The sequence below is a fragment of the Lycium ferocissimum genome, unplaced genomic scaffold, assembly GCF_029784015.1.
Source record: "Lycium ferocissimum isolate CSIRO_LF1 unplaced genomic scaffold, AGI_CSIRO_Lferr_CH_V1 ctg4089, whole genome shotgun sequence".
NCBI classification, from domain to species: Eukaryota; Viridiplantae; Streptophyta; class Magnoliopsida; order Solanales; family Solanaceae; genus Lycium; species Lycium ferocissimum.
In genome coordinates, this window is record NW_026725561.1 from 1 (window position 1) to 25612 (window position 25612).

At 34.3% G+C, this 25612-nt stretch overlaps 1 protein-coding gene and 2 long non-coding RNA genes across 3 annotated transcripts; 1 reads left to right on the plus strand and 2 right to left on the minus strand.

Moving 5' to 3' along the window:
- Positions 1-8883: 8883 nt before the first annotated feature.
- LOC132044256 (uncharacterized) lies at positions 8884-14503 on the minus strand. Its single transcript, XM_059434745.1, has 12 exons — positions 14485-14503; positions 13888-13964; positions 13674-13771; positions 13527-13579; positions 13153-13256; positions 12545-12655; positions 11905-12209; positions 11221-11641; positions 10798-10995; positions 9976-10090; positions 9711-9898; positions 8884-9186 (listed from the first exon to the last, which is right to left on the minus strand). The coding sequence occupies exons 1-12, from the start codon at positions 14501-14503 to the stop codon at positions 8998-9000; spliced, it is 1878 nt and encodes a 625-aa protein (XP_059290728.1). The 3' UTR covers positions 8884-8997.
- Positions 14504-14970: 467 nt separating this feature from the next.
- On the minus strand, positions 14971-15789 carry LOC132044258 (uncharacterized). Its single transcript, XR_009412091.1, has 3 exons — positions 15700-15789; positions 15167-15232; positions 14971-15041 (listed from the first exon to the last, which is right to left on the minus strand). It is a non-coding gene; the product is annotated as an uncharacterized LOC132044258 (long non-coding RNA).
- A 7016-nt stretch (positions 15790-22805) lies between these two features.
- On the plus strand, positions 22806-25373 carry LOC132044261 (uncharacterized). Its single transcript, XR_009412093.1, has 3 exons — positions 22806-23247; positions 24492-24629; positions 24710-25373. It is a non-coding gene; the product is annotated as an uncharacterized LOC132044261 (long non-coding RNA).
- Positions 25374-25612: the final 239 nt, after the last annotated feature.

Consider the following 25612-nt stretch of genomic DNA (forward strand, 5'->3'; position numbering starts at 1 on the left):
TGATGAAATTTCCACGTTTTATGCAACAGTTACATTCATCGATTACAGTGATCTAGTGAAATGTGCTTCCAGCTAGGTACCTGGAGAATGGAACTCTAAGGATCATCCTATGGATCAGACGTTCCGAATTTGGATTGGACACAAAGGCATGAAATTTGCATAGGATCAACAAAAGGACTTTACTATCTTTGTACTGATTTTCGTAGGGCAATTATCCACCGTCATGCCAAGTCTTTGAACATACTGCTTGACGAAAATCTCTGGGCTAATGTTTCTGATTTTGGATTATAAAAAATTGGTCCGGAAATTGATCAAACACATGTTCTTATTGCAGTGAAAGAAAGTTTCAGATATCTTTATCAGAAGTATTTGACGAGGCAACAATTAATTGAGAAATCATATGTCTATTCTTTTAGGGTTGTAATGTTTGAAGTCCTCTGTGGCAGGCCTGTTATGATTTCACTCTTCCCAAGGAATCGGTAAATATGTCGAACGTGTGCTAAAATATTTAATGACAGGAGAATCATAAGCAATTATTGATATTAGGAGTCCACGCGAGAAAACACCAAAATCCTTGATGTTTGTAAACACTACTGAGAAATGCATGGTTGAATATGGTGCAGATCGACCGACTATGGAAGAAGTTTTGTGGAGCTTGGAATATGCATTGAAGCTCCGAGAAGAAGACAAAAAAACAACAGAAGAGAACGAGATCCGAATAATCAATTGGATAACAATGTGTTAAGTACAAAATACAACATGGGGAGTATGACTGATCTTGCTGGTGTTTCAATGAGTAAAGTGTTTTGCCAAATAGTGAAATCCGGAAACAAAGACTTATGTGACATATGTTAAACTCTGCCTCTGGTTTGTATATTTGTCTTCTCTTTTCTTTAGATTATGTATATAATGGAGACTTTTGTTGCATGATAGAGCACAATACAAATGCGTCTGTTTGAGAGGGCTAATGACCATTTTATTTGAAATTTTGTATGTCCATTCATCAGCACAAATTCACAATTCAATATCATAATGCTATTGGATCTATAATTTTTGGTTAGTTTATGATATTCTTCAACTATATTTTGACAAAACTCTCTGAGATTATACAAGACATTTACTACCTCTATGCACCTGTGAGATGAACACACTCCATCAATATTAAAATGTATCTTGCTGATATGTTAATTCCTTTTGTCGCCTAAGTTCAAGAGGGTTCTGCTAAAGATTATCCTTTTTTTCAAGTGAACTATATGTGAATTGTGATTGATAATTAACTTCTATGAGTTAAAAGTTTCATTCCTTTGTTAATGTTTCCTGGAGTATTTTATCAGAAGTAAATTTATTATGTACTTTTTATGTACACAAAAGCAAAAAACAAATGGTGCTAACAAATATTACAATCCGAAAATTTAGAGAACATATGTAAGACTTTTGCAATTTTTCAGTAGAAGTTCTTGAGATATATTAACGACGTTAAATTTACTAATTAGAATGTTCTTACTATCTTTAGTTTTTATCTTCTTATTTTTAACATTTAAATTTGTAAGTTTAATGAAGTCATAAATCGCTGCTTGTGCGCAGCAAATTACCTAGTTGACAAAAAAGATAAATACCAATTGCCATACTAGAGAGGTGTCACATCACCTTTTCTATGCCTAGCTTTATATTATATGTAGATAGATTTATGAAAAGCAAATAGCATAGCAGTGCATATAGTTACTAGATTATGGAAAACGCCTGTACACCTTCATCTTTCAATAACTATACAAAATAACTCAATAATAATTTAGATTTGTGTCCGTTTCAAAAAAAAAAAAATTCAAGGTGCACAATGATGTATAACATTACTTCCCCTTCTCTTCTTTCTAACAAAAAATAATTATGAATTGGTAAGACCTTCTTTCCATGAGAGCAGATTGTTGGTATCAACTATCAAGGTACATTTTTCTCCATTTGCAACGTACAATTAATTTGCATGTGTCAAGTTAGATAACTTTATTCCTCGTTTCGTTAATTTTTTAAATATTATTGTGGTAATATTAAAGATGTTCTTTCCTTATATACTTTTCTAGAATCGTTATCATGAATTTGTACATCAAATTGTAAAATTGTTTGTTTGCTTGAAATTTAAAAGAAGAATTGTCTAACCTTATTTATGATTCTGGAAGAATGTTGCACAAATGTTCAACTGCATAAATTATTTTCTCAATCTTTTATTTACATTTGTTGATACAGATTTTCACTTTGTTCAGTATATATATTAAATTAAATTTTTTATTTTATTTCTTCAAATTGTGCCTGCTAGCAGCTTTTAAAGTTGGAAAGCCAAATTTGGAATAAATAGTTAAATTGCAAAAATTGCTCTCTCCAATATATGATGCTTTGAAAGATTATTTTATGATATGTTTTGATTGTAGTATCAAACTCCTTGTCAAATTCCTAATGTTAGCTTGTATTTCCCGCACATGTTTTCTCTTATGGATAACTGTACGTCACACTCTCAAGAATGATATTAATGCTCATAACAAGAGTTCGGGTTATGACAAACATTATAATGGGAAATATACCACCAAATCATCTATAAGTAGGTGCTTGAGTGAGACACGATCATATCACATGTTTGTACCAAAGAAAATCAAAATTTATTTCACTACACATCGTACTTACATAACTAAAAATTTACTTATTCAATTTTCAAATGTTAATCATTTCACATTTAACAATTAAGTGGATCGAATAAGCTCAACAATCATTAGTTTGAGCTTTTATTTTTCGCTTTTAATTAAATTTCTATAACTCATCACATATATTCTAATTATTTATATTATTTTAGAAATATTATACTGATTAGCATAATATACACATGCAACACACGTGTCGAAAACTAGTTTGTTGAAAAGTAGCACAGTTATGATAACATGCTCATATAACTTAATAGTCATGTTTTGATGTGAAACAACTAACAGATCAGTCATGATTTCTATGTGCTAATTCATTTTGCTGATCTCAAAAAGATAATGAGAAATTTACAACAGACGGAAGATGAAAAATCAAAAGTCTAGTGACTATTAGATTTTCCAGAATTTTACAGATATATGGAAGATACATCAGAGGTTTAGTAGGCATTTGGAGATAGATTTAGTTGAAACTTAGGAAAAAAAGAGGTTTTGAAGTTGACATTGGAAAATGGTATTTGGAAGCCGTGGTGTATGCTATTGAAGAATATCAAGGATTCATGATTAAGAACCTTAATTACAAGAACAAGAATGAACAAGAATATAGGAGAAGAAGAAGAATATGTTTAGAAGAAGAAGAGAAGAATCATTTCATATTCAATTGAGTATAATGAAGTACAACATTGTATATATACACAATGAATTAGTTAGCTAATCAACTACTAATCATGATTACTTAACTAACTAAGTATAACTAACTTTGACTAACTACTTCTAACAGTTTAACTAACTACAACTAACTGTTAATGACTTAGTTACCTTTAACTGCTATACTCAACACTCCCCTCCAAACTTGGTGTTATGAAGATGTTGAAAACACCGAGTGTGGATACAAGATACTTATGTTGTACTCTATTTAGCCCTTTTGTCAATGCATCAGCTGGTTGATCATTGGTTGATATGTATTCTGTTTTTATCAGTCCTTACTGAATCTTTTCCCTCACAAAATGACAATCTATCTCTATATGCTTGGTTCTTTCATGATAGACAGGGTTAGCAACTATTTGTTCCACTGCCTTGCTATCACTGTAAATGCATACTGGAAACTGAATCTGAATTCCGAAGTCCTTGATCAGTCCAATTATCCAAGTGAGTTCTGCAATAGTTGATGCCAAACTCCTATACTCAACTTCTGCTGAACTTCTAGACACTGTAGACTGTTTCTTTGATTTTCATGAGATCAAAGAGTCACCAAGCTTCACTGCAAAACCTGTAACTGACTTCCTTGAGAAAGCACAAGTTGCCCAGTCTGCATCACAATAGGCAGTTAGAACATCTTTCTTGTTGCTGGATAATAGAACTCCTTGGCCTGGTTTTCCTTTCACTTATTGATGATTCTTAGTGCAGCATTCATATGAGACTTTTTTGGTTGTTGTAGAAATTGGCTCAACGTTTGCACACTGTATGCAATGTCAAACCTAGTAAGAGTCAAATATAGTAGCTTTTCTATAATTCTTTGATATGCTCCTTGGTCAGTTAACTCTTCATCATTTGGATCTATGAATTCTTTACAGTGTTCCGTGGACTGTTTGCAGTGTTCATCATATTCTCTAGTTGTCAGTTTGTTAGTAGTATCCATAGGTGTGTTTGCTGGTTTTGATGCACTTAGACTAGTTTCTGATATCAACTCTAGTGCATACTTCCTTTGATGTATCACAATGCCTTCCTTGGATCTTGCAAACTCAATTCCACGGAAATATTTCAACTCCCCTAAATCCTTCATTTTGCATGCCTTGTGAAGAGCAGTTTTAGTTTCTATAATTTGCTCAAGATTGTCTCCAGTCACTAGCACGTCATCAACATATACCAACACTATAGTTATTCCTTGTCCTATTCTTTTAATGAACAAGGAATGACCATATTGACTCTGATGGAACTCACAGTTACGAAGAGCCTCACATTACTTGACATTCCACTGCCTTGGTGCCTGTTTCAGTCCATACAAGGATTTTGAAAGTCTGCATACTTGCTTACTCTCCCCTTGACTTTTAAATCCTTGTGGAAGGTCCATATAAATCTCATCATGAAGATCCCCTTGCAGAAATGCATTGTACACATCCATTTGATGCATGTGCCAATGCTTGGATGCAGCAATTGCCAAAACTGTTCTGAGAGAGACCATTTTTACCACAGGAATGAATGTTTCTTAGTAATCAATTCCTTCTTTTTTACTGTACCCTTTAGCTACTATCCTTGCCTTGAATCTTTCCACCTCTTCTGCTGCCTTGCATTTGGCTTTGTATATCCACTTGCATCCATTTGGTTTCTTGTCCTTAGGAAGTGGAACAACATCCCAAGTATTGTTGTTCTCTAGTGTTGCTATTTCAGCTTGCATTGCCTCTATCCACTTTGGGTCCTTAACAACTTCTGCATTAGAAGCAGGTTCAACAATATTAGAAAAGGCTGCAAGATAACTCTGATAAGTAGGAGATAACTTTTCATAAGAAATATAGTTTGATAATGCATTAGGTACACTATCATGAACATTTAAAGATATAAAATCCTTCATCCATGCAGGTGGATGTTTTCCCCTGGCAGATTTTCTTGTATCATTTTGTAGAGGTGGTGCAGGTTGTTGTTGTTGAACTTCCACAATAACTTGTGATTGATCATTCTGTTGTTGTTGCATGCAACAACTATTCATTGAGGATTAGATGCTGCAGGATATTACATTGGTAATACTTCCTCAGTTAGTTCCATATTTGGAGGAACAAATAGACTTAATGAAGCTTGAGTGTTGTTTGTCTTAAAAGGAAATACATCTTCCCTGAAACTGACATCCCTATTCACAAAAAACACTTTATTAGCAAGATCATATGTATATGTATCCTTTTTTATTTTCTTAATATCCCATATGCACTGCTTGTTTAGTTCTAGACATCAGTTTATTTGTGTCCTGAACTATCTTGGCATGACATAAACAACCTAGAACTCCCAAATGTATGAGTGAAGGCTTTCTGCTATGTAGTTTCTCATAAGGTGATATGTTGCTTATGACAGTAGATGGCATTCTATTTATGAGGTAAGTAGCAGTTTTAACACCATGACCCCCAAAATCTCAAAGGTATGTTCCCTTGAAATCTAACAGCTCTTGTAATTTCTAGAATGTGTTTGTGTTTTCTTTCTGCAATACCATTTTACTGAGGTGTATAAGAGCATGATGTTTGATGAATAATACTTAGATTTCTAAACAGTTCATTACACATAGAGTTTATAAACTCAGTTCCATTATCAGTTCTTACAATTTTATCACCAGTGTCATATTGAGTCTTCACATAAGTAAGAAAGTACTTAAGCACAACAATAACATCAGACTTTAGTTTCAACAAAAATATCCATGTCATCCTGGAAAAATCATCTACAACAGTTAGGAAAGATTTATAACCATCATATGTGTCAACCTCATAAGGTCCCCACAGATGCATTGCACTAATTCAAAAGGTTTCTTAGTCACTGATGAACTAGGAAATGGAAGCCTAGTTTGTCTAGCACTAGGACAAATACTGCATTTATTTAAAACTTCTACTACAACACTTTTTTGCCCTGGAAACAAATTATGTAAAGTATTGAAGGGAACATGTCCCAATCTCATATGTCATAAGCAGATATTCTCATTATTTAGTCTAGCTGCTGCATTATTTGAGGTAACACTAGCTGTCAAATTCCATCCAGATTTTCTTTGTCTTGGTAATCCTTGATTGACAAGAAAGTATAAGTTATCCTTCTCTCTACCAATCTCCTTCACTTTTCCATTATAGAGATCCTGAAACACACAAAAGTCAAGAAAAAAGGAAGCTGGACATCTTAACTATCTTGTGGCTTTAGAAACTGATAGTAAATTATATTTAAACTGTGGTGCATATAAAACACTTTGTAGGGTACTTCTGCTTAAAATATTACTGGTGCCAGTGCATGTAACTTGTGAAATATCACCATTTGGTAAGAAAACCTTCTTTGAATTATCATTTTTAGTGATAGTATTTTTATTTAATAATTCCACATCTGATGCCATGTGGTTAGTAGCCCATGTGTCAATGATCCACTATGGTGGTTCATTTGTAACCAACAGGGCACTACTGTTACCTACTGTTACCTGCTATGTTGACTGAGTTGGCTGACGCTACACCACTACCACTGCTTTGATTTAGCTCAAACATCTTGCATATTTGTCCATACTGCTCTTAAGTAAGCTTAGGTGGTATGGCTATGTTGCCCAGACTTGCATTGTTCATAACACTGTTGTTGGACAGTCCTGCACTGTATTTACTGCTTGAAGGTCCTTGTTGTTGATAGTTTGGATCTTGAACACCTTGGGACTGATAATGTGTAACTTGATGTTGTCCTTGTGGCACGTATGCACTTTGAGATGGGCCCGGTGAACTCCAACCTTCTTCTGCCACCACATTATGTGCACTAGGTCCAATTCTTCTGTGCTTGAACCTATTATCATAGTTTTCCCTCTCATTGTTGTTTCTGAACTCATGATTTCTGTTCTCAATACCTCTATTCTCATTGTACTTAGGATGACCAGGTGGATAACCAACCTGTAACAATCCTTCTTATAATGTCCTTTCATTTACAATTATCACAGAATGCATTTGGATTATAGTTGGAGTTAAACTCTTTGCATATTTCCCTTTTGAAATCTAGTTCTTGAGTACATAACAACTGAATCATTCACACCAGGTGGTACTCCTAACGGACCTTATGCATTAGCAGTTTGGGACACAGCTTTTTGGACTTTCATATATATATATATATATATATATATATATATATATATATATATATATGAATTAGTTAGTTAATCAACTACTAATCATGATTACTGAACTAACTAAGTATAACTAACTTTGATTAACTACTTCTAACAGTTTAACTAATTATAACTAACTGGCAATGACTTAATTACCTTTAACTGCTATACTCAACAGCTATTCGCATGTGACATAGTATTAATTGACGAGGACGCGTGTGGAGTTAACGATGGAGTCGAAGTTTGGCGTCATGCCACTGATTCTAAAGATTTCGGATGTAAGCGGTTAACTAAAATGTTGTTGAAGTAGTTTGTAATAGTAGGAGGTTTTAAATGAAACGACACAACCGTTCGTGAAGGATGACGTACGACTATTCTCAACAGCTATCTCTCAATTTCTATAAATATGAAAATGGACATTTGTTAGAGCATAAAAAATCGCACATACTAGAGCCTTTCATTGAACTCGGGCTTTAATCGTACGTATCTCCAAAAGAAATATAGGGCAATATCTCATTAAGGACAATTGATTTATCCATATATATTAGATTGGTTTCTCGGTTAGTCTTTTTTTTTTTTTTTTAAACTCGTCTTAAAAAGACTATGACAGTAGAACCAAATATTTCTTAAGTTTACATTTGACTTGTTTTAGGTAGTCTTTTTTAAGACGAGTTTAAAAAAAATAGACTAATCGAGAAACCAATCAAATATTGTGAGAAAAATCTAGATTTCCCTTGTCTTTCTCCATAACTTTCTAGAATTTACATTACATTATCAACCCACCATGCTTAAGGGACAATAATACACTATTTATGGGCAGTGGGCACCATGTCTTGTTAATTGTTATATAGCTGTTTGAACAGATTTTTTTTTCCTTTTTTTCAAAATAATTTCACATATTTTTTGGCTATATATTGACTGGTTTCTCATTTAGTCTTTTTAAGACAGGTTTAAAAAAAAAAAAAAAAAAAAAGACTAATCGAGAAACCAGTCAAATATATAGCCAAACAATATGTGAAATTATTTTGAGAAAAAGGAAAAAAATATCTGTGCAAACAGCTATATAACAATTAACAAGACATGGTGCCCATAAAAGGGTGTATTATTGTCCCTGAAGCAGGGTGGGCTGATAATGTAATGTAAATTCTAGAAACTTATGGAGAAAGACAAAGGCAAATCCAGGACTTTCTAACAATTGAACCCAATGCACTTATATCTTGAAAACATCTATGTCGATGCTTACCGTACCCCACGTGTGGAATTACACACTGGGTAGGTCATGTTGTTGTTATCATGTATGTGCTTTGTGCAAAAAAATGATGGATTGATCATATAGACAAGAGATTAGAATTTTGAAGAAATGAAAACATCTGCTATGTTTCTCCCCAGCTGTCAATAACAAACAGCATATATATACATTAATCCTAAGTTAATTCCTTTCTCAGAAATATACACATTTTTTCATATTTATCAGATCAGTTTGTTCATGTTTCTATCTGTACATTAGAGGGAATCTGCAAATTGAGGAGCTCCTAAGTCAAGCTCTTGTTTCATGACACAGTTCATAAACCAGTCACTGCTGAAAGTCCATATTCCCTTCTTTACTGCTGACAATGCTTCATCCATGTCTTCTTCGCATGCGACGAACATGGCTTTAGATTCATCTTTCACTTGATCAAGTCCACGTATAACCTGAGAATTTGATAAGAAATGCACGTCATAATATTGCAGAGGAAATTAAACATGTCCATTGGGATAAGTATTTTATATACCTAGAAGTGTCCATAAAAATAGATCCCCAATAAAGGGAAGCGTGATGCACTAAGCTCCCCCTACGCATGGGTCCTGGGAGGGCCGGACCACATTGGGCCTTATGCACGCAGCCTTACCTAGCATTTCTGCAAGAGGTACGTTTCCATGACTTGAACATGTGATAGATGCTTAATGGAGCTATAAAATCTATAAAATGTAAGGATGCCATAGAACCAAATTCTCCCAAGAAATTTGGCCAGTGTTCTTTCATTCCTTTAGTTTCATTTTATCCTGTAGTGCTGGTGTTCTTTCAAGTTTGACATGATTTTGGAACATAAAAATCATTTTTTACAACTTCGTCCTAGTCCAGCACAAGTTGGGATCAGCTACATGAATCCAGAAAAACATTCTGAATATTCTGAAAAATGCTTTTTCGTTAAGTAAATGTTAAGTTGTTAGCTCACATTTCCTCCTGCAGATTTCACAATGGCTGATAAGGTACCAACTGGAGGATGAACATGAGCTGCAAAGCATATGTCATAACCCTTGAGTAGAGCTTGGGGGTATGTTTTTGCTCTAATAACTGCCCCTTTTAGCTCAGTTCTGTACTTCAGTTCATAGTCTTCATCCCTCAAAATAAATGGCATTTCATCTGAAAAAACCAATGGGACTGATCAACAAATGTCCAAGGTATTCCAACTAAGGTCATAATTAGCAGTTTTGACTCACCTACAAATTTGCCATTCCGGAAGCTTTCTTTCAACCAACTTGGTGACGGTATCCAAGCTCTGATGACATTCCCACAAGACCAAAAGCGAGAAAACATGCCATCAAATTTAGAAGTCTAGCTACTTACAAGATGTAATTCTGGAAACCAAAAAGTAAAGCTGGAAGAACAAGAAATAGAAGTAAATAAATGAAGTACTGTCTATACATTTAGAAAAAGTAAAGACAGTAGGCCTGAGTTTAAAAATCCCAAGGACATTTGAATAGCATCTTAGCATTTTGGCACCATTACACCAAATTATTTCCAGCCATGATACTCCTACATATTTTACTAAAAGCACAACCAAAATCAACTTATCAAAAAGTTGTCCTAATGGATGCAGACCTAGATTTCACATAGGTTTGGATCTGCATTAAAATTTTCCCTAATTTGTTATTTGCATGTGCTGTGACAATTTGTACACGCTCTTAAGACGTCCATCTTATACAAAATATCCTTTTCATGAAGGAAAGCTGAAAGTAACCTTAAGAAAGAAATGATCATCAATCGACCAGAAATAATCCAATAAAGTAAAATATTGTCTTTGATTTGATCGTTCCTCACTGACTGTAGTTCACATGGCCATGGCCGGTATTGAGCTAGACTTAAAACGTGGACTTACTTCTGACTATTCTGAACTATTACTTTAGCCTAATTAACAAAGCTATATGCTTTTTCCTTTCCTGGCTTTTTTTTTGTTTTTCCCCTCTCGATATTACTACTGATAAAGAAGGACAACATGTGACCTAGCTGAAACAGTGGACAAAAGAAAATAGAAAAACAACGAATCTCAGTTTATGGATAGTCAAGAACTCAAGATAGATGAAAATGTCATAAAAGTTGCAGCAAGCAGCATCCGGAGGAGAAACTGACCCTAAGCAGAGAGCAGAGCAAAAATTCCAGGTTTTCCTCACTTTGCCAGTGACTACGTGTATGCTTAAACTTCCATTAGAAGTAACATCTCCACCAAGGTCTCTGATTATCTACATAAGCAGCATAAATGTGCATTTAAAAGGAAGAATAAAACGAGAAGAATACCTCAAATCAGTGACAAACACTGTTTACAAATTTATATTAGGAAAGGGGCTAAGCTTAAGCATCATCATCAACAACATGCCCAATAGGTTCCCACAAGTGTTGTCGGTGGAGGGTGGGGTGTACACAGACCTTAGAACAGTATCGGGGGAAAAAGTCGGTAATTAGAGTACCTTGGTCAAATTTGCCTTTTTACTATCATCAGCAATGTTCATCAGCATAATTCTGAAGCTTGTCCCTCTTGAAGAAATGCCTTGACTACAGTGACCTTCATTTGTCAAATTAACTGCTGTAGCTTCTTCAGCATTCTTTCCCAGAAAGTGGCTTGTCAAACTGTTGTTAGGAGTAACATCTACCTGACATTTGCTCTTAGAAACTGCAGAAGAACTATTCCCCATAACACTTTCTAAACTAGTGTCATTAGCATGCAAGCCGCAGTCAGTTTGATGACCTCCCTTTATTTTTTTGGATTGAACAGAAGTGTATGACGTTTCCCAAGTCCTCTTCTTTGATCCTGATGCTGAACAGGAACATCTCTTCAGAAAAGCTTGGCTTTCGCTTTCCTTGAAACCCATGTGCCCGTGCTTGCTGCTCCTGACAGCACCATCTCCAGGTTGAAGGTCTTGGCAATCTTGAAAGAAATACAGAAATGAGAATACTGATACGCATGGATGGACTGGTCGTGATATGCTGTAGACTTAATTTCTATCTTTCAAATTCAAAAATTACTAAAGCTAATGTTGATGTAGACAGAAAATTAAGGGTTATAACTTATAAGATTATCGGTCACCATGGAGCTAGTAACTTGTTTTGATGTGTAACAAATAAGTAATGTTGCAGGGATAAAAAAAACTTACCGTGGAGTTGATACAAGATGAAAATTAAAGGCCATGCTTTTAGTTGCCTGATTTCTGTGCTGGGAATGGTCATTTCCCTCAGACAGAGTATCCTTTTGCTCTTGGAGAACTAGAGATTGGCAATCCCCTTCTGAAGGCTTTAAGGGGAACTTCAGATTTAGATATACTGCAGAATCGTGTAAGTTAGCCTTATTGAAATGAGAAATCATGAGATCTGGGAAACACAATGCTTTCCGAATATCAGCCTTCATAGGGAGCCTGCGAGCTCGGCATTTTGTGTCGACTTGACCAATAACTGAAAAGCCCTACACATATTGCTTAATATCATAAAGTGTAGTAACAGCAGTGTAAGCATGTGCTCACAAGATGTGTAATTATTATCATATGGCAGTACAAACAGCATCTATGCACCTCTTTGATTTGGGTTATCAATATCAAACTATTCATGGGGAATGCAGAGGGATCCATCAGAGGGTAAATACCATGATGCATTTTGATATATTTGGTTTTTGGTTTGATAAAGGTCATAAAAAATATGAAACTTATCTTATAAAGCATGCTTTTTGAGAGTCTTTTGTATTAAGAAAATACAAAGGATAGGTTATATTTCAATCTCATACAAGCATCATTGAAGGTTTACCTGCTTAAGCCAAAATCCTTCAGACTCCTTATCTCCCCAGCAAAGTACTGTTCGAACACCCACATGTTGCAATCTTTTTCTCAGCTCCAAATAGATTAAGTGACCAATCCCCTGCAAGCTCAAAGTGTTAATACTGTCCCAAGTTCCTATACCATTGAGAATTATCAATTGTGATTTTTTTTTTTTCAAAATTAATGCATGCAGATGTTTAAAAGCATCGAAATGTTAAGCTTTTTGAACTTACAAAATAGTTGCACCTTGTAAGAAATTCAGAATAGTTATGAAGGAATTCTTGAATGATGTATACGGTGTTATCTAAAAGCTTAAACTGTTAATGATGGATAGTCTTATTTGGTTAATTTGGGTCTGTAATAGGCATCTCTCCTATAAAGGACAGAGAAGAGTAAATAAAGAATAAAGAAGAAAAAGTTTAACAAGTTTAAACAGAAAACTACATCTATGTTTGTCCCAAAGTTCACAGTTCTGACAGCAATATTTGCAGTTTTGCATCCATAGCTCTTGAAAGCTAGAGATGCATGACTGTGAATCAAAGCGACAATCACAAGTCAACATTAATTCATATTAAAGCAAGGGAACAACTAGATGACCTTGAGTTGGTACACCGATTTAACAGCAGCAGGAGGAACCTCAGCAAATTGCATGTCAGCTGGGACCATTTGACAAGTGACTGCAGCAATGACCTTGACAAATTGAAAAGAGAAAAAAAAAAAATTAGACGAAGATTTCAGTTAAAACTATGTGCATTAGATCATAACTACTGATATAAGGGACAGACTATTATATAAAACCAGCAAATCTTCAGAAACACACAGACTTGTACACTAAAGTAGTAATGTTAGTACGTAGAAATCATCTATATACATGCCATCATGCTCAATGACCTGGAGGATGGAATTTTTTAGTTCCATTTATCCCACGTAGCACATTATAAGTACAAGTGTAGCAATGCTTGAGTGTATACCTCCCCAGGGTCTATGTCTGTCTTTGGTTTTCAGAACTAGCGTGCGGTACTTCCTGCAAAAGCTATCAACATTCAAAATGCAGATTGTAATTCATCCGAAAATTTTGTGAAATCCTACTTTGATAATTCTTATTGCAAAAATGATACCCATTTGATACACATCTTTCAAGGAATTGTGATTCTTTTCCTGTGTTTGCAGCATAGTTCATGGCCGGATGCTCTTTTGAATAAATGTTCAATACTTCCTGCCACAACATAGACAGAAAACAAGTGAGGATTAGCGAAGGCTCAGCTCAGCGTAAGCAATTAGAACAGCCAATTTGTCTACAACTATTAAACTGGGTAAAAGACAACCACAAACACCAGAGCAAGTAACACAACCTTCATTTGATACACAACACGTAATGTGCCCTGTTCTGATTTTGTCAATCAATGGACCTAGAAACAGTGTTATCAAAAGCGAAAAGCACAAAAAAGCTCTAAGGTCTGCCTGGGGCTTTAAGCGCAAAGCACAAATAAAGTGTGCGCTTTAATGGAAAAAGGCGCAATGGTGGAAAAATACAAATATATATATGTTTAGTCCAAGACTAATAATAATAAGCATGAATAACAAATATATGGACAAAGAAATTGTAAAAACATTGCGATAAAGTGAAATATCAATTATCTAGTGTCACGTCTTCAAGAGAGGCTCATTGGCAAGGAAAGGTATGTCTTAGAGCCTTGATGATGACACTGAAGCACACATAAAGCGAGGTGAAGCGCTCAACATGTTTTGAGCCTCGCTTCAGGGCTTAAGCGCGCCTTTGACAACACTGCATAGAAAGGTCAATTAATCGCAAAAGCACAGACATAACAGCTTTCCCCTATCACCCTATGCCACGCTTTTTCCCTATTACTGATGCATCTATTTGTCGATGCTCTACACAAACATATTAAATTATGGTCCGACGCACACTTAGAATGCCAGACACCATTTCCTGGCAGAACTCTGTTGAGACTTGAGTATTGACAGAGACAAGCAGGAAGTTATCTTCGAAAATACAGAGCTAATATTAACCAAGCAATCATTTACTTCGGAGAATGGTACCACCAGATTTGCATAATGCTGGAAACAAAATGCCAACCAAATTCTTCTAATTTTTCTTATCAAATTACCATTTCATTTCTTAATTTCCTCAACAAGTTCCAAGCACAAGAGCAAGAATCATGTAAAAGTTGTGTCCAAGAACTAAGCTAAAGGAACTATCCATATGCAGAACTATACACATTCACTACAAATAGTCTAATTATGGTGAAAGAATCAGGCAAAACGTACAAAAAGAACTCATAAAACTAACCCGAACTAGGTTGGCATTAAAGATATTTGATTGAATTGAATATATAAATATACATAACACTCAAACCTATAAACAAACATAGCATACACGCACATAAAAAAAGGTATTACCTGAAATAAAGACTTGGTTTTTCCATCATCATCTTTGGGATTAATGAGCACGAAACAGTAATTTCCTAATTTTCATGACCCCATAACCAAATTGATCATTTCACAAATCAAGAAAACCCATAAATACAACAAACTCAAAAAAAAAAAATGAAAGAAGTTTATCCAAAGTAAAAGACTCTATACTCCATACCATTTTCCTCATACCCAATATTTATAGGGCTTTTGGCTTCCTTTGAACAATTCCCATCATCCACAACTACAAACACATTAACATTAGCAACCACACACTTTATAATACTACAGATACATTGAGGGTGTTGGGAATGACGGAAAATGTTTTCTTATTTTCTCTTATTTGGTTGCACTAAATATCTTGGAGAAAATGTTTCCTTAAAACATAAACAAAAAACATTTTTCGAATCAATAAAACCACACCAATGCATCCCCCAATCCACCTCCCACACTATCCACCCCACCTGCACCCTTTCACCCAACCCCACAACCCCCTACTACCACCCACCTCCCACCCCATCCCTTTCACCCACCATCCCAACCACCCCTCCCCAGCCACCCACCCACCCCCTGCAGCATACCCTATTTCTCACCCTGCCTCCTCCACCACTGGAAGTTGCACTCCAAATTCAAGAACCTTACCAAACCCGAGAAACTAAGTAAGACACTCGCTTATTTTTCGAGAAAATATTTTCTTGAAAAACATTTTACCAGAGATTTTGATTTTGGAATTCTTTGAGAAAGTGATATTGAGACTATTTTCATTTAATTCTTAGCTAAACTTCCCAGATTCCACAAAAAAAAAAAAAAAAATGAAAATTAAAGATTTTATGAGATAATGATTGAACTGTTTAACAGAATAATTTTGGTCCTTTCTTACTAATTGGAATAGGAGTAGAAGATAAGCTGGAACATGTTTTTTTCGGTGCCATAGAAATATTGTTTAGCATATTATTTGCCTTAGTGTTTTTGTTTTTTTTTTTTTTTTTTTTTAATGAGAAATGGAGAAAAATATTTGTGGGAAAGGCAAAGTTTCTATATTTATAAAAGGAGGAATTAAGCAGGAAACCAAGTGATTTTTTAATTTTGTCCCTCATTTCATTTGTTTATCTGGTTTTGACTTAGCACGGAGTTTTATAGCTTGTTTGGCGAAGCTTTTTGTTCCCCAAAAGTGCTTATTTTAAAAAAGTGAGGTGTTTGGCCAACTTTTCGACTGCAAAAATAAAATGATTCTATAGCAGTAGTTAGCAGTTTTTCAAAAGCCTAAAAAAGTTTGTTTTTGTCCAAAAGCACTTTTGAGAAAAATACACTTAAAAATACTTTTAAAAGTTTTCATGGCCAAACATTAATTCTTTATAAAAGTGTTTTTTCAATTAATTGGCCAAACACAAAATGTTTTTCGCCAAAGTACTTTTTTTAAAAATATTTTTCAAAATAAGTTGATTTTAGAAGTTTGACCAAACAAGCTAAGAAAGTTTAGAAATGTTGAATCTTGTAGTCTTAAATTAAAAATATGTATAATGTATCAAAATCTCTTTTAATCTTATAGTCTAATACGAATATTAAAAAAGTTGAAATTAAAGAGTTTTCCAAAAAAAAAAAAAGGACGTTCTTTTTTAAATGGAATAAAAAGAATTAGGACAAACAAATTGAGATGAGAGAATAGTATTTTTGGTCTCATGTCACTTGAAAGTTTTAATTGTAATATAATTGTGGTGTATATAGAAATATATTTAAACTTCAATTTATTGAAATGTGCATATTTGGTCAGTTATAGGTAGAGTGTCATATGAGCTAAATGGGTTTGTTTGAGCATGTGAGTTAGTCGTGTGCCTCAAAAATAAAAATATTTAATTAAAAAATAAAAAAATAGAAAGAAAGTGAAGATGTTAAGATAACCTTGTCACAAGCAGATTCAGATGTGCTCGATGAAGATAATGTTCTAGTGTTGGATACACCATAAGTGTCATGGAAGTTTTTTTGAGAAGTTTATTTTTACTTTAAATGGATGGAATATTGTCATTTTCTTATGTGTTTTATTGAGATATTGGAACAAAGCTACGTTAATATTCCTATTTACCGAGTTATATTGCTAATTATTAATTGTTTAATTTGCTATTAATATATGCATTTGGTTCGAGTGATATCAGTTATTATTATGTTAAGTGTTAATAATGTCAAAAATTATTCAGTTTCGCAGAAGGTTTGATCCTATAAGATTGTTTTCTTGTCAGTTGTACCCAAAATATTTGCATAGAATGATAGATTTCATGCCAAAGTCATACAATCAAATCTTTACTTGAAGTCAAACTTAATAAGCATTATTAGAATCATTTTTGTGGATTTGAGACTTGGTTAGCAAGTAGTACAGTCAAACTTCTCTATAGTGGCAGCGTTTGTTCGAAAATTTCATAGTTGTTATAGTGAGGTGTTGTTATGTATGTATACTGACATTTGATATTTAGATCTCATTTAGCTGTTATAAACAAAAGTACACATAAAGTTAATTTTCTATACTTTTTTTATATATGTTATAAACGAAAACAAAATACTTGTTAATTTTAAAATATCGATTGATTTTTCTGTTTCATTAATAAAAATTGAAGTGACTAATAAATTCATAACTGGTTGTACCGTATTAAGGAGCATATGCATTTTAAATTAATTTCAAGTTTGACGTTAGAATTCTACAATCAGTAGGTTGTTTCGTAAATTCTAGATCTTAGTGATAATATAACGCTTGAATTAACGAAGATTTTTGTCAAACTTTCAAGAAAAAGGAATTGAAGCTTTCCTTGATGATTACCATAAATATTTTAATATTTTATTTTTATACTAATATATTTCTTACAAAAGATTGCTTCCCCCAGTTCAAAAAGATTGTCCACTTAGCCATTTGCACGCCTCTTAAGAAAATAATAACTCCCAGGCAAAAATAAGTAACTTGACTAAACTATCCCAAATTAAAAAATAAGTAACTTGACTAAACTATTTCAAATTAAAAAATAAGTAACTTGACTAAACTATCCCAAATTAAATAAATATTGGGATTTGATCATTTAATACCTAATAAGGGAAAATTTGAAAAAATAATGTTAATTCTTTCTTGATTAGGTAAGTGGACACCCTTTTTGAACCAAAAGATAAAGGTTAAGTGGACACTCTTTTTGAATTGGAGGGAGTATTACACAATATTTGAGTATGGTTGTTATAAAGAGGTAATTTTACAAAGAATGTCTGCCAGAATGAACGTCATCACTGTCAAGTAAATGAATCTTCTATGTATAAGTAAATATAACATGAAAAATCGATTCCGCAGAAAATCAAGCCATTGTAGTGAAATGTCGTTATAACGAATGACAATTATAGAGAGGTTTGACTGTAACATCATATAATATTGTCTTGTAAATATTTATGTTAGCATTTTTAAATTAGAATTTAAATTAAAGAGTTATGAAAAAAAATTAAAAAGGTAGGTTGCCCAGCCATAGCGTAGTGGACGGGATGGGGGTTTGCGATTAAGGCCCATCAATATGGTGGGCTAGCCCGACCTAACTTGTCAAATTTCAAAGTCCGCATTTTTTTACCATCCCGTTTTGACAGCTCTACTTATAGGCTACGCTTAGACTATTTTAAAATTATATGTCTCATTTATGGGATAATAGTTTAAGAGTCTGTTTGGATTAGCTGGAAAAAGTGGCTTTTAAGCATAAGTGCTTAAAGTACTTTTTAAGTGCTAAAAGCTATTTTATAAATAAACAGTTATGTGTTTGGACAAAAGTGTTTAAAGGATTTTTAAGTAAGGTAGATTGGAATTAAATTTAAAAATATAACGGATAAAAGGGTAAAGTTGTTGGTCAAACCAAAATGACTTTTAAGCCAAAATGACTTTAAAATTGGGGTTGAACGACTTCTTGTTTTTGGCTTATTTGAAGCACTTTTTAACTTAATTTTAGTTATTTTTTATTTTTGCCAAACACTTATTTAAGTTAAAAATGGCTTATAAAAAGGGTTTGACCAACTTATAAGCCAATCCAAACCAAGTTCTAAGTTTCAAATGTTGTAATAGCATATTAATTCATTATAATTGTGAAGATTCATAAATAAGAGGAATTACCATTAAAAGTATATGTTTCAATTAAACAAATATTAAAGATCAGTAGCTTGATTATTACCAAAATAATCCTCATTTATTAGAAACAAAAATAAAAATTAATAGATTAGTTATTATTTTTATCGTATTACTTGAATACTTGTTTATGCTTATTATAAAAATTTACTTGTATCTCTTTCGCCAATTTAGTTGTAGCATTCAATAATTACTGTTTCCAAACCAATTGAGCATAAATACCATAGCAAAATAAATGCTCGGTAGATTCTAAGATTGAGTTCACACTATAGAGTCGATTCAACAATAACATGCAAGGGTAAAGGAATAATCAACGTTTACAGGATGAACTGAACTCATAACATATTAGATATTTTGATGAATGTAAACAAATAGTAAATAAATTGCTATAAGTTGTTCAATATTTTGATACCAAGAGTCATTTTGTGATAAATCATCATTATGAGTCAAGGCACATTTGACTTTATCAATGGCATGATTCTATAAATATTTTTACTTATTGAGTGCATGAAACATTTTTCCGTTTATGCAACTTATTTGAAATTTACTGCCCTTACTAATCCAGCCTCGCATCATATAAAGACTAAGGGTGCATGTATTGGTATTGACTGAAATCGTGACTATGTATTCATGCTTTCGAAAAGAAAAAAAGCATCCACACGGAGCGCTATTTGTTTACGTTGCATTAATTGCCTCTAATTTTACTCGTTAGATGTAAAGTCATTCCACAATCCACACATGTATAAAGCATCTCCTCTCAGGATTCATCGGACTTTGTAGCTTGAAACAATCTGTCATTTTCCTTTTTTCAATTAAGATGTCTTAACATTAAGATGTGTATTTAGATCATAAAAAAGAAAAAACATTATTTATTTATTTGCATTTAAATTTTAACGTTATTTCTAATAAAATAAATAATCAAAATAAATTCGAACAAATAATTTAAATATTACGTCACAAGATATTATACTGTAATGTGGTGGCTGGTGACGATTGTTGTGTATATGAGTGACGGCAATGTTGGTTAGCAGCCACAAAAGTGATTTTATAATAATGAATATGATAATGTCATTGTGACAATAGAGGTGGTTGGTGGTAATTACTAGATGTAACGACCCGTTTGGTCGTTATAGCCTTTTCGGTGCTTTTGACCCTTTCCCAAGCTTGTTTAGCTCACATTTGACCCGAGGGGACCGTTGACACGCTTCCTGAGGTCTTTGGTTATGATTTGGGTGACTTTGTGGGAAATTTGAGCTTAAATCGAAAAAGAGTTGACTCAAAGTTGACTTTTGGGTAAACGGACATTTTTCGGAAATCCGTCGATTTCGAGAGGTCTAGATGGTCTTTTAGAATTTGTGCGTATATTCGGTTTGGTTCTCAATGCACTCGGGTGCATTCTGGGACTTGGGTTGGAAAGTTAGTTTTGAGGTATCGGGGGTTGACTCGGTCAACGAGACCTTCGTTGGAAATTTTGAGGCCACGATTGTGTTCGTAGAGTGTTTTTATGTATGTCTGCATATATGGTATGTGAGCAGATGGTCCCGGGTGATAGTTGGGATTTCGGGTTGAATTAGTGAAACTTGGGAGTTTATGGTGTCTAGTGCCTGGTGCCCGCTATGGCGGCACCGATTTGCGCCAATGTATCGCTTTAGCGGTGGCCAAATTGACCATAGCGTCCATGTGTAATTACGTGGACCGCAAAAGCGCGACCGTTGAAGCGCTAATGTGAGCACGGAAGCGGGTGATGGGCAGTTAGATTCATTAAATGTGTGTTTAAAGCCCTAAGTCTTTCATTCAATACCATTCCGACTTTAGAGCTTTTTGGGAGCATTCAAGGCCGTTCTTCATAGAAAATCATTGTGGTAAGTTCTTTCACCTTCCTTTCCATTCCTTGTTCCATTAATCACTGTAGGAATCCATTAAACATGCTAGTTCCATTAAGAGCTTGAGGATTAAAATAGGGTTTTGTGGGTTCTTCATTCTAGGCTATTAAATCTTAAATTATTCATTGGGTTAGCTTCATTAAGCATGAAATTGATGATTAGAATCTATTATTGCATGATTCCTTCCTAATTAGTGGTTAATTTATGGAATTGGAAGTTAGGGTTCATACTCAAATTTGGGGATTTTGCCTAGAATCCGAATTTAAGTGATTTGTTAGTCCTTTTAGCTTATAATTGATGGGAATTGATCACCTAGAACATTAATTTCATGTTGAGACCTAAAGATTTCTTATTTCGTCTTTTTAGTTCATAAACCCCATTCCATAGGTTGGGATTTAGGTCTTGAATAGAAGTAAGGTTTGAATGATGTTTCTTCTTGATTCTAATTTCATAGGTTTGAATGATGTTTCTTCTTGATTCTAATTTCATAATTCGGATATGATTAGAATTCCATTATCTCGAGGCTCAAAGGAAGGGAAAGACTAAGGTTTGACTATTGGAGACTTTGTTGCTCGGCTCTCTAGATAGGTTACGGTTTACCTTATAGTGAGACTTCAATTAGCTAAGCGTATGTTTAGACAAGTTGGGTCGGATATTGTCTTAGGTTGGGCCTTGTTGAATGATTTAGGGCTAGCCACCCTGTTGTGTTATTGACTTATCTTGATCTATTTACTTTTGGCTCATTGCCACGTTGAGACATTGAGTATTGGTGACTAGTGATATATCATGACTATGATATTGCGGTACTTTACTTGATTTGATATTGAGATGAGAATTGTGATTCCATTGTGGCTTATTGTGTAGCCTTATTATTGATATTAATGATGTGTCATGTGTGGTACTATTTGGGATTGAATTGGTTGTTGATATTATCTTATTCATAACATGTATACATAGTATAGTTTTCATGAGACATGAGATTCATGAATGATTCATGGAATATAGCAATAGTAGTTCATATACATTTTCATGTTACATGCTTGACGACTCATGGAAATCAAGGTATGAGTATTCATGGATTACGCAATGAGTTCATGATGCTCAGAATGATATACATGAATGAAATACGAAGTTTTGATATTTAAACTGTAAGAGCATTTAAGTATTTCATGAAACTAGGGCATAATACTCATAAGGATGAGAAATTCATGGAAACATGAACAAACGTGGCATGGGGAAGAAAAATGGTATTCACATATGTAGATAGATGCCCCACATACGTTATCAGCTTCAAAACCCAAAGAAAAATCCAAACTTTTGATAAAGAACTCTAATTCCTTTACTTGAACCCTCGAGAAAGGTTTTCTTGAAAATTCATGGATTGCATGAGTAGGAGATATTAATTTGTGTTAAGATGAAGAAATCATCAATATTCTGTGGCAAAAACTTACCTCGGATGATGGAGGGACTTTAAAGGAAGTTGGGTTCTTGAGAGCTTCCCTTTCTAAAGCAAGTCTTCGTATTTGGGGTGTGGGGAACGACTTAGGGCTTTTAAAACGAATTTCCCGGTGCGCGGCTGTGCATCTGGAAGGCCCTACCGTGTAGCAAAACACTGCTTCTGGTGCGCTGTCGCGCACTTGAAGCTTGGCCGCACAAACTGCGTAGTGTCCAGTCAAATGCGCATAACTTTTTACACAGATCTGTTCGGCCCGGTCCTAATATGGATGGAAAGGTATTTCAAAAGCGCTACAAATTTTATCAAGGAAGCTTTTTCAAATTTCTAACTAATAAGGGGGCTATTGCTTCCTAGTTGACACAATATTTCATTTAAGGCACACTGAGTTCTCAGAATCTTTATTGTGGAGACCGCAATAAAAACTGGAGGCTTTCTTTTTTGTTTTTTTTAATTATGTTCTGCAAAGCTCTAGTTATTGGTATACTTTGAAAGAGATGGAAAATTACCTTCTAGTGCAATAGTTAAGAACGAAACTGCTTACAGCCATCAATGAGTTTAGGTCATCAGTGATGGTTTCTGTATACTGTGTAGATTTCTATGTGACCAATAGAGATTTTTTCCCTTTCATACAGCAAACATTTGTGCTTTCTTGTCTAATTTCACATTCTGATTCTTGAAAGCAGGAAAAAGACGTTGAAGCGATCAAAGAGAGTCTCCACGGCTATCAGAATAGCTTTTGGACGTGCAGTGTCTCTAAGCTTGGATAATCTGGTACTGCAATCATCTCAGGGGTATGATCCTTTGCCCTTACCGTTCTCTTTTTTTCTTTTATTTTTCTTGATTGAGAAAAGAGGATTTTCTTCTTCATACACAGGTCAAACTATCTAACTCCACCATGCTTGCACTGAACATGGACCTCCAAATACACCGATCCATAAATGTAATACCTAAGTTTGAAGAAGTTAGAGGGGAAAAAGGTAGACTTAAAATCACATTGAAGGTGTATGTAGACTTAAAAAGGTGTCTGAATAGACCTACTATCTCTCGGAAGCTATGTAGACTTAGCAAAAGGAAAATGCAACGGAAGTAGATTATATATAGATATATGCATTTCCAACTAGTTGGGTTACGGTAGAGATGTAACATGTTAGTACGTTACATTAGGACCGGAGACAGAGTCAGGATTTGGAGCTTATGGGTTCTGGATTCTAATCTTTTTAAGTTCCTGGTTCTAATTTAGCAATTTATGCATATTCAATAGATTTTTAATACAAAACAGTTTGAACAAAAGCAACTGGGTTCGGCCGAACCCGTAGCCAACACTCTCCCTCCGCCCCTGATTACAGTGTTTGCTAGGAGTGTTTTTTGGTTTATTTAGAGATATGTATCTTCATAGAAGATAAGGAGAACTTCTACTGCAGTATTGATATGAAACTGGTTGAAATCGAGCAATTTATAAGGATTCATATAGCTGATTCAGACTAGCTTGGAATTGCGTGTAGTAGTAGTAGTTGTCCTCGTTGCTTGAATAGTAAATCACTTGTTTTACTAGCAATCCGGTCGGAGAGTAAAGCAATGTGTTCCTTTTTTCTGTCTAACGACAATGAAGAGGGTGACTGTATTTTTATCAGTGAATAAAATTTAACATTCTGAGATACTTTGGACCTTATAATTTATTGTTGATGAAGTGTTGAGTACATTCATTGTGCCACATGGACTACCTTATCAAAGGATACGAAAGTACGGCAAATATTAGCACTGTCGTAACTCATTATAAATGTACATTTTCTTCATCCACATGCATTTCTTTGTGCAAGGTCTTTAAATAGTCTGTGCAGTTTGAGCTTGTTTTTCCTTTATGATATCTTTTTTATGTCAAGCCCTCCATTGGGTGCCTTACTTTAGTCTTTGAGAAATATTTCTTACTAATAGAGTAGAAGGAAGAAGATTGAGCTTCTATGTCTTCTTTCCTTGAATTGTTTTTGGTTTCTCTGGTATATAACCAGTATTATCCTTTTGCTATCCTCTTTGACAGATTAAACCACTTTCTATCGGATATGGTCTCGGTATACCCGATCATGATACCGAAGGACGGCTTGTCACGGTGGAGTTTGATGACTTCTATTTACTGTGTGGATATGTTCCAAATTCTGGTGATGGACTACGACGATTAGTAGTTCACTACGTCTTATATCTCTTCTTTGTATATGCATTTCCTCTTACGGACATGACTAACAAGATGTACTTTATCAGACGTACAGAATTACAGAGTGGGATCTTTCTCTTGGCAATCACCTGAAAGTAAGTGTTCCTTTCTTTACTGACATCTTACGCACCATGTATCATTTGTCTACAGGTACCTCAATTTTCAAGGTTAAGCTCTTTTGACTTTTTCATTTTTGGATAGGCATCTTGAATCTCATCCATTCAAAATCATCAAGCCATTTAACCTTCATTCAATGAATACAGCCAGGGATACTTCCACTTTTTGTCTACTAGCACTATTTGTTCTTAACTTCCACTTGTGGATTTTCCCCTTTCGTATTTGTTTCGGCTGTATCTTGTTTTTCGTGTTCTAGACATTACTATTTTGGTTTGTTAACGTCTAATCTCCCAAAAAAAAAAAAAAAATCTTCTGTGGCTTTGCAGGAGCTAGAAAAGTTGAAACCTGTTGTTTTGACAGGTGATCTAAATTGCGCCCACAAGGAGATAGATATCTATAATCCTACTATATGTACTATATTGTCACGTTATACTCTTTATTTAAGAGCTATACCCTGTATTTATTTGAGAATCAACACATTGATTTATCTCTGTCTAAATATGTCAAATCTTGACCTTATTGCCTTCAACAACCTGAGCAAATAATGTTGTATATCTTCTTTATTAATTTGAAAACCATTAAACAATTGTTTCCGCTTTACTGTATGACTTATAATTCAGTTGGTCTGCGATATTTAATCCTTGTTTGATGCTCCGCAATTCTATGTTTAACTTTATGAAGTAGGCTTCATCTTATCTGAGTATCCAATAGTGATTTTGTCTGCACCGATGAAGATTCCTTTAGAAATTATCATCTCCAGATTGTGTAGGAGCAATTTGACTATATGATGGATCAAGCATTATTATATACTTCCCGAGGCACATGCGGTATAT